The following is a 12,729-nucleotide window of genomic DNA, read 5'->3' as shown; positions in this document are numbered from 1 at the left end:
TGTTAAAAGTCATGAAATAGCAGAATGCTTTTAGTTTATATTAATAATTAGGATTTATCATTTTTTTTAATTCCTAAACCTTTTAGAATTTTTATTTTTAGTCTCTAAATATTTTTTTAGTCAAGGGACTATAATTAAAGATAAAAAAAAGTTAAAGGACTAAAAAAAATTAAAAGATATAAAAAATTTGGGCAGTCACTGAAATTTTTATTTGAACATTATCTACTTTATGGTCCCTAATTTTTGTTTCTGCAGATAATGCGTATATTATTAAGTTTTATGAAAAAGATAATATAAATTATACTTGTAAGTCTTAAATAATTTTAATAAAAATATCTAAACTCAAATTATAATAATTTGGTTTACTGCTTTAAGTTATAAACTAAATTAAAATTTAAAATTTCTAAAATACCAATTTTTACTATACTCTATTAAACTTCAAAATTTTCACAACCAATTTTCCTTACACTATTTTTAAGAAAGGTCTAAAATAATGCTATTAATCACAGTAGATTTCTGTCTAATCTTTTTGACAAAATTTTACTTGAAATGACCATTTTACCCCTAATCTTTAATTAAATAATAGAATGATCATAATTAATCTCAAATAATTTAAAATTTGGACAAATAAGATTAAACAGGTTGTTTTAATTCAGAAAATAAATTTTAAATTTTGAAATTACAGTTTTATACTACTTTTATTTTTTTCACATAAAACTTATATTTAATTGGTTTTAATACTAAAATTCTTATTCTTTTCTTTTTCTTTCTATCTTTGCTTCTTTTTTTTCCGGCTTCTTGCTGATTCAACAAAAACTAGTTTATATTATATTATTTTAAAAAATTAACAAAATGCAAACTTGTTTGAGTTTTGTTAATCTTGCTACCAAAAAATATTGTTGAGTTAAAAAAAATTGCAAAATATTTATCACAACAAAAAGATATTTTTGTTATTCAATTTTTTATTTTTTTACACAAAATTAATAAAATAGAAATAAAATTCCGTCAAAAAGATATTTTTTATAAAAAAATGGAAAGTGAGAAGATAAATCATGGGTGTGCGAAATCACAGCCTATACCAAACTCTCTCACTGCCAGCTTGTTGGATGCATGTGAGATATCTGTTCATACTTCCTAGGCAGCAATCAACATGATGGTGCCCATAAATATCAATGAAACAGAGACTTGTGGGGAAAAGCTTATAGAAAATATTAGTAAATGAGTATTTTTAGAACATAGAACATTAATTAAAAACTTAAAAATAAAATTATTTAATAAATACGAACTTATTTTTTTTTTTAAAAAAAACATTGAACTGACATCCTATTATGGACTCTTTAAATATATATGACTCGAACACAAAACTCCTTAGATATATATTTGAAAATTTAGTGAAGTTATTAAAGTTTACGAGACAATTTAAACGAAAACTTAATAATAAAAATAATATATATATATATATATATATATTAAATGCTACGTTGTGAAATAAGTACCGCCATCACCGTCAAACAAAGAACAACTAAGTGTTATTAATTTAAATTTATTGGCCGCTATATATATTATTAGTTTGTAAACTAATTCGCTGGCTCTTTATTTACGATTTAATTAATTAACTTAGTTTGAGGTCGATATATTCCCCCATTGTATTCTTTACTTGACCTGTTGTATCTCTGGTTAGACCTAAGAGAAATTGTCCACATTCGTGAATAATTGATTCATTTGTAGTACTTGATTTAAATTGAAAAAACTAGGGAAAAAAAAATATGACTGACTGAATTTGAGATCAGGGTTAAATACTCATTCCAGTCTTGCTACCGTCAGATAATTGTTAATTAACTCATGATAACACATATTTGAACTTATATCTAATATATTTTATCAAAGTTTCTTGATTTATTAAACAAAAAATAATATAAGGACAGGATAAAAGCACATTTCTCACCCTCTTGGCAAAATAAACACTTACATAGAGATACTCAATAATGAATAGTCAATTCTCACACATCACCACATATAAATAAGTCTAACAAGATCATAGTATATACACTCTCTAATTCTAATTCATCACCTTTTATATTATTTTTTTATATATGCTGACAACTGACTTAAATTTTGTAGTCTTTATAGCTGATATAAGGACACTAGAATTAACCCCCCCCCCCCCCCCCCCCCCCCCCAAAGATTTCAGAATTTAGATTCTACCACCTCAATTATATATTTCTCATCTTAGCCCAATGATGAACATGTACCTAATTTTCATCTTTGGTATGCACATGGTAGGGAGGACATAAACTGTCCTTTGATTCACTTAACCAACGCATTTCATCCAATCTGTTAGGCTTAAACCCAAATCACACGGCCAAATTCCAAAAATTAAATCCTCATAATAAATAAATACACAACATTATTTGTCACTCTTTGATAGGTTAGCCTCTTAATATATAGGATATATATTTACCTAAATCATTATAATCTATCAGTAGAATATTTTTATTAGAGGAGCTAAAACGAAAAAGAAAAAGGAAGATAAGTGATTTGGATCCAAGAGTAATTAAACCATGATCACACGCAAGATGTCTCGTGAAATGTATTGGTTGGCATAGTTAATGTTTTTTAAAAATTATATTGCTATTGCAACTATTTTGTGTTCTTCAATTCAAAATGCACCAAACAAAAAACACATTTCATTGGAAATGAGTTCATGTTTCTCTAATTTCCATCTATTATGAAAAAGGAAGGAGCCATGATATGAAGTTTTGGGAAGTTTGATCTAACTATAACTTAAGAATAAAAATGAAAGGAAAATCATATACTAAATAAGAAAAAAGTTAAATGTCACGAAAATATTGTTCACGAAATTGTACAAACAGAAGTTTGAATTATTAGTGAAAAAGAATAATAATGCACTCCGACCCTACCGTACGGTTACCAAGCACCTAATTGTTCGTATGATTAATTCGTTAGTCTTCGTTTAGACTTTCTGGAACCAAATAGTGGTACTGTATTGAATAATTGACTATGTTCCTCATTTGAGGAAGAAAGAATTGCGATATTGAAGGTAATGAAAATGCATTCTTTCATGTTGAAGTTGGTAAAAGCTAAGCGTGGTAAAAGCCTTACTTTGGCGATTTTAATATTAATGAATTTGGTCTCTAAATCTTAAAATAAAATAACAAATAAACTTAGTCTCTGCTAACTTTTAAAAATATGATGAATTCTTAGAGAAAAATTATTAAATTTTTTAAACAATGTGTATTTTATTAAAACTTATTCTTAAAGGTAATTTAGTCTTATTGTTTTTCACTTTATATTTCTCTCTTTTCTCCTTGTACATTCAGTTTTGCATTATTGGGATAGAGTTTAACTTTTTCATCTCCCTTTTGCACCCGTCTTTTTCTTCTCTATATTATCATTGTTAACAAAATTTACTTAATTTTAAAAAGTCAAAATCAAATTCATCGATACGAATATATAAGGACTTTTACTACGGTTTAATTGAAAGTATAAAGATAAAAAAAAACATGTTATCTCTTGAATTCATTACATCATGTGAAAATTGTGTATCTATATATCTCTCTTTATAGAAATTAAATAGACAGGACCATATTAACATTTAGGCCATGGCATGTGCCATTGCTTACGAGAGTTGTTTTAAGTTAAGGGTTATATATGACATTTTTTATCATCATTTATCTCATTTTTTATTTAATTTGGCCATCTATATATCTTTTAAAAAGATTGTTTTAATTTTTTATGTCTTTAAAATGAATTGATTCTTTCCATTTATTTCTATTACAGACCTCAATTTTAATGTAAAAAAAGTTTAACTTAATGATTGTTGGCGGCTTAAAACCGTCAATAATAACCTTTAGCTTTTAATAAACACAAACCATTTTTCAGCGGTTTATAGTTGCCAGAAAATTGGTACAAACATATTTTTCTAATTCAATCATGCTATGTTCCTTCTCCAATCCTGGATGTTTAATCCCAATCTCATGATGTTGGTTTTCAATTCCTAACTTTTACAATGAGACCCTTGATTGATATTGTGACTTATAATACTTTCATAATCAAACTAAAATTCAGATTTCACATTTTCAAAACCAATTTCATCCTTCACAAATCCTCATCTTTTTTCTTTTTCTTAAATTGAAAATCACAAACTCCAATCTCTTGCAAACCCAAAGCTTGTAGTGCGTCATTTGCACTGACAGGGATGGTTAACTCCACCAACAGAGAAACACAAATTCCATCGACAAGAGCATTCATGGCACTGGCAAACTCCTCACGACGAGCTCCTTCTTCACAACCTTAAGTGGGGCCACCATATTTGCGTTGTGTAGAGGCATGCAGTGGCGCAAATGGTGTAGGCACGAGAGGGGTGACATGCATCAATGGTGTTGGTGGTGGATTCCTCCTTTTGTGAATTGGATTTTGGTGATGGTTTACACATCTTTTGAGGGAGAGAGATAGAATATTGTTAAGCATATTAACATAAGTAACCACACAACAATCATAGAGACCAAATTAAAACGGTTGAAATATATAAAAAATCAAAATTAATTTTTAAAAAATAAAAAATTAAAGTGAATAAAAAGATATGTTAAAGAATTAAAATATCATTTGGCCTAGTTAAACAATGTTGCTTGTCAAAATTTATCATTGAAGCATATAACGTAGCATTGCTTATACCAGGGTCGGTTGCTTAAAAATTTGATAAGAATAAAAAAAGCATTTTCATGTTATGAAATTGGAAAATTAATAAATTGTAAGACTCATAAAATTAAGTTAAACCTTTATTTTAGTAATTTTAATATTAAGTAAATTTTTGTATAAAGTAATTAAATTTATGTGTAGGTTATAAGACCCATGACAATAACTTATTTAAGTAGCCGTATATATTGGATAGTCATATACATTTACTAAGAAACAGGTCGATACAAAATTTTCGCATAGTATGGTTATGTAAAACTTAAATATTGGCAATACATTTCCATTCAAAGATACGAGAGTTCTGAAATCTGAATCATTTTGACAACAATGGTTACTGTTGATTAAGATCAACGTACGGTTCTTAAATGGTTATTAATTAGAGCAACGGATCTTTGAAATCTGAAGTTGTTTTTTATTTCAAGTTGATAATAAATTATTTTAAATTAATGTAGTAGTATATAAAAATTCATTATTCAAGACAAATACTGATGAATATGAAGAATGAGTTAATATATCCAAATTTAAGCTATATGATCCATGGTAAGTGGTAGAGGAAGAAATGTAAATCGATCGAGTTGCAGTTGAAGTAGCCAGAATTATATAGCCAACTAATTAGCATCTAATGATATAATTTACTAGTGCCTATAATATCTGAAAATTATGTAATTGTGAGAGAGCCATATATGTGTTCACGATTTTGTTTTGTTGAAGATGAGAGGTCTTTCTGGGGCTTCATACTCCCAGGACAGTACGTACTAGACCAGTTTATTTGGGGATATGTTCTTTTATTTATTTACATACTCATGCAATTTTTTCTTGACAAAAATGTTGCTTAATATTTATTTGCATAAAATTTTTGGTGAATAATTTTTAAAAAAAGTTAATATGATAAAATTTCTTCAAATTCTTCGATGCATAAATTATTTTTTACAAAATAAATTAAAATAAGGATATAATATAACAAAATAAGGAGTAATATTTTATTATTTTTGAAATAATGTTGAGATACCATAGTAGTACAGTATACTAGTAATAATACTTCCTCATAAAAAAAGTACTAATAATTAGCAAACAAGTCTAACTTAATTAATTAAGTATAATACATGAATTATCCTACATTCTTTTATATTTGCCTTCAACTTCAACCTATATATAAAAAAAAAAAAAAAAAAACTCCAGTAGTGTAGTAATTGTCATCATGCATCCCTAGTCAAATACATTATTATTGATTATATACTTGATCTAGTTAGTAAGAATAAGAAACAGATCTTATTCCAAAAGGACATAAATCCAATTTGTGCTACATAGTTATCAGCTGTAAAAAATAATCATCTCAACCCTTCCCCTCCAGCAACAGAAACACACCCAAGCATTGGCCAGACACACCCTTTCACTTTTCTCGAAACCAGGCCCCACTTCTGAACCCTCACACGAGCATAAGCATTCCATCATTCAACACACACTCAGTAACCCTTCCACTTCCTAATTTCCAATACTTAAACCCCCTCATGTCTTCCAATCATCACTACGCATAACATAACACACTCTTACACCCAACAATAACACACACACACCACCACCACCACCACCACCACCACCATGCTCAACGCCGATTCCACCTCGCCTTACCACCCCACAGCCAAACCCTCCAAACCCACCAGCACCTTCTTCAAAAAAACCAATCTTTACACCCTCCTGGCTTTTCTCTGCATCGTCTCCTACCTCCTCGGTGCATACCAAGGAACCACCACCAAAACAACAATAACAACAACAACAACACCATGCCCTCAAAACCCAACCTTAACAACCACTACTCACTTATTAGACTTTTCATCTCATCACAACTCCACAAACCTCAATCCTTCAACTTCGACCACCCTCCATTTCCCTCCTTGCCACGTGTCGCTCAGCGAGTACACCCCCTGCGAGGACCACGCGCGCTCCCTCCAATACTCGCGCAGAAGAATGGTCTACCGCGAGCGACACTGTCCGAGGAACAACGAGGTTCTGAAATGCCGTGTCCCCGCGCCGCACGGCTACCGGAACCCCTTCCCCTGGCCGGCGAGCCGCGACGTGGCGTGGTACGCCAACGTGCCCCACCGCGAGCTCACGGTGGAGAAGGCCGTCCAGAACTGGATCCGCTACGACGGCGACAGGTTCCACTTCCCCGGCGGCGGCACCATGTTCCCCGACGGAGCCGATAAGTACATCGACGACATTGCCGACCTCGTCAACCTCCGTGACGGCACGGTCAGAACCGCCGTGGACACTGGCTGTGGGGTACGTGCGCCTTTTCTTCCTTCTTTTTTATTATTTTGCGTTTTTTATGGTTACATTACAAAACGTTTTTTATGGTTACATTACAAAACGTTTTTTATTTGAAAAACTAATTAAAGAGGTCTTCTGAACCTCTTTGTCCTTGTTGGTGTTTTTACTTTTGGTACAAGAATCATGCTGTTTCCACCGTTTCGGTGATATTATAACAATACACTATAAGTTAATTATTATAAAATTAATAAATTTGTCACATATAATTTGATGATAGTCTAAAAAACATTAATAAACTTTTAATTAAATTATGATTACGTGTTAATTTATATAGTTATTTTAGTCGTTTGACGTTACTAAACGATTATTATTTTAGTATCTGAAATCATTAATAAAAGTGAGAACAAAAATTCTGATGTATATCTATTTGAGAAATACAAATTATATTATTCTTTTTTTTATAATTCAATTTATGCCTGAAATAATCAAATAGGTGAAATAACGGTTGCTTTGGTCTTTTGACATTACTACACGATTATTATTTCAATGTCTGAAATAAAAAACAGAAAAACAATATACTGACATTTAGCTATTGGAGAGATGAGAATAATATTTTTGTAATTTTGAAAATTAAATTGATCAGTGTTTAGAAACTAATAATTTAATAAATTGATTATATTTTTTCAATTGTTTGTGAAAAATGACATTTATTTTTTGGGTACAAAAAAATGGCATTTATTGTGTTAGCGGTATTTTTAGTTTCTCTTAACTACTATTACTAGAAAACAAACATTGAGTTCTTGAAGGAAATAGTTCAGATTAAAGGGTCTGTACTACAATGCACCATAAAAAGAAATGGCCCTTTACTCTTACAACAACTTATGAGGTCGTGTCTTTAATTCACGGGTGTGAACTATTATTGATGTTCTTTTATGTTTGTGGTAACTTCAGAAAATGCGTAAGTAGGAGACTCACTGTTTTAACTGTAATAACTGAGGAAAGGGACTCGTAGAAACGCATTAGATTCCAAATTTGAAATTGAGATAGAGTTTGAGTTTGTCTTTGTCTGAGGATGTTTTTTTGGATAATTTTTGTAACGATGTGTGTGTAATTTGTTCGTTTCTTTCGTATCAAATTTTCGTCTTTTATTTCGTTTTGAAATGAATGAATCCAAAGCAAGTGTATCTGGCTGCCTGGCCTTTACAAAAACGATTAATGTTATCAGCATGGAGTTAATAATATTTTATCGGGGAGTAGAAATTTTACTCATCATGACCTAAATCAGAGGACCTTCAACTTAGATATGATCTTGAAGCTGAGCACATAAATGTAGGATTCTAATGTAATAAAATGAGTTATATATGTTCATTTAATAATATTTTTTACTTGTGGGAATATAAGAGTGTCAAAAAATTTATAATAACTCTGACATTTTGTTCCACCACTAAACACCCTTGACTCATTAATAGTTTAAATTTTAGAATTTATAATTCACAACTCATAAAATGACGTGGGAAAAAAAATTGACATACCAATTTATTATTACAAGTAAAAATTAATTTTTTAACATATGATAAAAGTAAGTCATTATATAGTTGCATATTGAGTCATATATCTGTGGCCTTTGTTTCTTGTGCTTAATTTGCGCCATTGATTAAAAAGCAATATGAAAATGGACAAGAGAATGGAAAGTTTCTTTCTTATACTGTATTTTGTCTTTGCATTTGAGCGGCACCTAGAAATGAGCGACGCGACCCATTCGACCATATCATGACTATGCAATATGGATTAATTATTCCATCTAGAAATTTTGTTTTTTTTTTTCTTTTTTGTTCCCTGAGGGCGAGCCTGGTGCAACGGTAAAGTTGTGCTTTGGTGATTTGTTGGTCATGGGTTCGAATCTGAAAACAGCCTCTTTGCATATGCAAGGGTAAGTTAGAAACGAAGCTATTAGAGAGAGGGTTGGAGTAGCGCCTATTGTAGAGAAGATGGTGGAAAATAGACTTAGGTGGTTTGGGCATGTAGAGAGAAGACCGGTAGACTCTGTAGTGAGGAGAGTAGACCAGATGGAGAGAAGACAAACAATTCGAGACAGAGGAAGACTCAAAAAGACTATAAGAGAGGTTATCAAAAAGGATCTCGAAATTAATGGTTTGGATAGAAGTATGGTACTTGATAGAACATTATGGCGAAAGTTGATCCATGTAGCCGATCCCACCTAGTGGGATAAGGCGTTGTTGTTGTTGTTGTTCGCATGTTAAATTATATGTGATGTCCCGATCACATCTTGAGAAGATTATTTTCTAGATTTGGTTCATACTCTACAACCTTGCTATATATGTATGGCAAAAACTAAACAAGTCTTAGCTAGTGACTCAAAATCTTCCAGTTATATTTTATATAAAAGAATCTAATTTTGTAATTATTCATATGCCAAGAACAAATCTACGAAACTGAATTTTATTGGTGATCGAACTGTGTAATAGGGCAAATTTTAATAGTATTATCTAAAACTTTGGTGGTGCAGGTTGCTAGTTGGGGAGCCTATCTTCTGTCACGTGACATCATAACAGTGTCAATTGCACCTAGGGACACCCACGAAGCACAAGTTCAGTTTGCTCTTGAAAGAGGAGTTCCTGCATTAATTGGGGTCCTAGCATCAAAGAGGTTGCCTTTCCCTTCTAGAGCTTTTGACATGGCACACTGCTCTCGATGCCTCATTCCTTGGGCTGAATATGGTATTACTATTCTCACTTATACCAAATTACAACTATTTATTGTTTGTTGGCCTCTTATCAAAAGAATAATAATAATAAATGTTTAATAGTTGTTTTAGTATTTGTAATATGGTGAATTTTGGTTTTGATTCTTTAAATTCTTTTTGGTTGGTTTTAATTTTTATAAATTTTAAAAATAGTCTTATGATATTGGGACATGCATGTATGTAGACATGTTACTTCACATATCATCTTGTTGATATAACACGTTTACATGCATATCACGTTATTACTAAATGATAATATAGATTATTTTTAAAAAATTAAATGTAGAAAGACAATTTTTTTTTTAATTTAAAGAACTAGAATCATTGGAGGGACTAAACATATTAAGAATAAATTATATTGACAATTGCTTAAGTATTTTGAGAATGCACATGATTTTTTACCTTTTTGACGCTACTTTTTTTTAGAGGTACATTTCTTGTATAATAGGGTATGCACTATAATGTTATAATGTTTTTGAGGATGTTAAGGTTATGTATTTCAACAATTAAGCAAAAACAGCGAAAGGATAAAATAATAATTAAGGAGAAGTACAGGAGATAATTTGACAAAATCTCGGGAGTGTCAATGAAATTTACTCAATCGTTGAAGCTAAAAAGAATGATTCAACAACATTAACTAGTGTTGGTTTAATTTTTTTCCCACTTGATGAATTAGATGGGCTTTATCTGAATGAAATTGATCGAATTCTACGCCCTGGTGGGTATTGGATTCTATCTGGGCCACCAATCCGGTGGAAGAAACATTGGAAAGGATGGGAAAGAACAAAGGAGGATTTGAATAAAGAGCAGACCAAAATTGAGAATGCAGCTAAAAGCCTGTGCTGGAACAAGCTAGTGGAGAAGGATGATATAGCCATTTGGCAGAAAGCCAAAAACCATTTGGATTGCAAATCCAATCGTAAGCTCACTCAAAACAGACCTTTCTGCAAGGCACAAAATAACCCTGACAAGGCCTGGTATGTGCTTCATTTTTCCATTATCCTTGTGTTGATTTCTTTCAAGGAAATATTTTCCATCTGTTTTATATCTTTGGTTAAATTAACTTGTAAATAAGTTTGAGAAAACAGTGCATGCACTGTAAAGAGCTTTTACTTTTTATGCTGTCATCTTATTATAATTTGACATCTCAAAAGTCATATATTAAATAAAAAAATTTAAATAAAGATTTTTTAAACCATCCGAGCATACTTAAAGAGAAAATAGTCTATATATTATTAGTGTAAAGAGTACAACATCTAATTATAAAGATTGTAATCCAATTATAAATTATCATGTATGATAAGTTTACTGACTTTTATGATGACTATCTTAAAAGTGATTATAACAATCATATACTTCTTAAACTCTTATTTTAAAACTCAAATGAAACTATTGAAACTTGGTGAGTTATTTAACTTGGTATTTTTTTTTCACATTTCAGGTACACAGATATGCAAGCATGTTTGAGTCCTATGCCTGAAGTGTTCAGCAAAGAAGAAACTGCAGGCGGGGCATTGAAAAAATGGCCTGAAAGACTAAAAGCCACCCCACCAAGGATTTCTCGGGGGACCATAAAGGGTGTGAATCCCGAAACTTTCTCAAAAGATAATGAACTGTGGAAGAAAAGGGTAGCATATTATAAGAAGGCTAATAATCAACTAGGAAAAGCTGGGAGATACCGCAACCTTTTAGACATGAATGCTTACTTGGGTGGATTTGCTGCTGCACTTGTAGATTTACCTGTTTGGGTCATGAATGTGGTTCCTGTCCAGGCTAAGGTTGACACACTTGGTGCAATTTATGAAAGGGGGTTGATTGGAACATACCATAATTGGTTAGTTCATTCAGTATTCTCTTGTAGTCTTTATTTGATGAAGTTCTCTCCCTTTTCTTTTTCTTCTAAGTTCTGAAATGCTTGTGGCCACAATTATGTTTCAGGTGTGAAGCAATGTCTACTTATCCTAGAACTTATGACTTAATTCATGCTGATTCACTGTTCAGCCTCTACAATGACAGGTACTAGTATACATTTATTTTGTGTGACGTCTTTTAGTTTCTAAGATAATGTTTGACTGAAAATTACAACAAAGATTGAAAATTTAGCTATTAAATCAAACTCAAAGTTTGTGCAAGGTTTACCTTAGTCCTAATTTTTCCTAAACACCATTTACTTTGGTGCTTAATGTTAGTGGAAAATGTAATGAAAAGGACAAAATTGAATGATGATTTGTAAAGATTAAAGTGGGGGTTGTTGTAAAGTGATGAATTAAAGTAATAAAATGCTTACAATCTCATAGACTATAAAATAGGGGGATTATTCTCAAAAGTTTCACATGCATTAGATATAAACAAAAATAGACTTTTCTATATGCTATGGTGATTGTTAGCAACTGAATTTTATTCTATAACTTGAAAGTGTATATAATTTATTCTTACCAATGATCTTAGAAGTGCATAGCATTAATTGTAATCTACATTTTCTTTGTAGATGTGAATTGGAAGACATTTTATTAGAGATGGATAGGATTCTTAGACCTGAAGGAAGTGTGATCATCAGAGATGATGTTGATATATTGGTAAAGGTAAAAAGTATAGTCAATGGCATGGATTGGGACAGTCAAATTGTGGACCATGAAGATGGGCCTCTTGAAAGGGAGAAACTTTTATTTGCTGTGAAGAATTATTGGACAGCTCCAGCCGCTTCCGACAAGAATAGTTAAATACACTTTTTTAGTTTTTTAGAGGCCCTTGTGTTTTAGGTTTTCTCTTTTGCTACTCTAATTTTCTTTTTTTATTTCTTTAGTTGTTTATTGTTATTCTTTTTTGTTTTTTTACTTTTATTTATTTTTTCTTTGGGGGCTTGTGCAAGCACATTTTGTTGATTGCTAATTCAGTGTTAACTGTGCAAAACTCTGGATTCCAGAGTTTACCTGCCATATTTTCCTCAACAAATTAAGAGTTAACTGATCTCATGCTTTTTA

General features: G+C 31.2%; 1 protein-coding gene across 1 annotated transcript; it reads left to right on the top strand.

Moving 5' to 3' along the window:
- Positions 1-6,066: 6,066 nt before the first annotated feature.
- On the top strand, positions 6,067-12,729 carry LOC114389510 (probable methyltransferase PMT16). Its single transcript, XM_028350196.1, has 6 exons — positions 6,067-6,996; positions 9,512-9,722; positions 10,425-10,725; positions 11,190-11,582; positions 11,687-11,764; positions 12,237-12,729. The coding sequence occupies exons 1-6, from the start codon at positions 6,316-6,318 to the stop codon at positions 12,466-12,468; spliced, it is 1,896 nt and encodes a 631-aa protein (XP_028205997.1). The 5' UTR covers positions 6,067-6,315; the 3' UTR covers positions 12,469-12,729.

Source organism: Glycine soja, chromosome 16, assembly GCF_004193775.1.
Source record: "Glycine soja cultivar W05 chromosome 16, ASM419377v2, whole genome shotgun sequence".
NCBI lineage: Eukaryota > Viridiplantae > Streptophyta > Magnoliopsida > Fabales > Fabaceae > Glycine > Glycine soja.
Note: the sequence above shows the minus strand (reverse complement) of the source record. Positions and strands in the feature narration are given on the sequence as shown.

Excerpts from the sequence above, each read along its gene's own strand:
- LOC114389510 (XM_028350196.1), top strand. The coding sequence starts at position 6,316 with ATGCTCAACGCCGATTCCACCTCGCCTTACCACCCCACAGCCAAACCC. Across the intron at positions 11,583-11,686 it reads ATTGGAACATACCATAATTG|GTGTGAAGCAATGTCTACTT; the intron begins GTTAGTTCATTC and ends ATTATGTTTCAG. Across the intron at positions 11,765-12,236 it reads TTCAGCCTCTACAATGACAG|ATGTGAATTGGAAGACATTT; the intron begins GTACTAGTATAC and ends TTTTCTTTGTAG.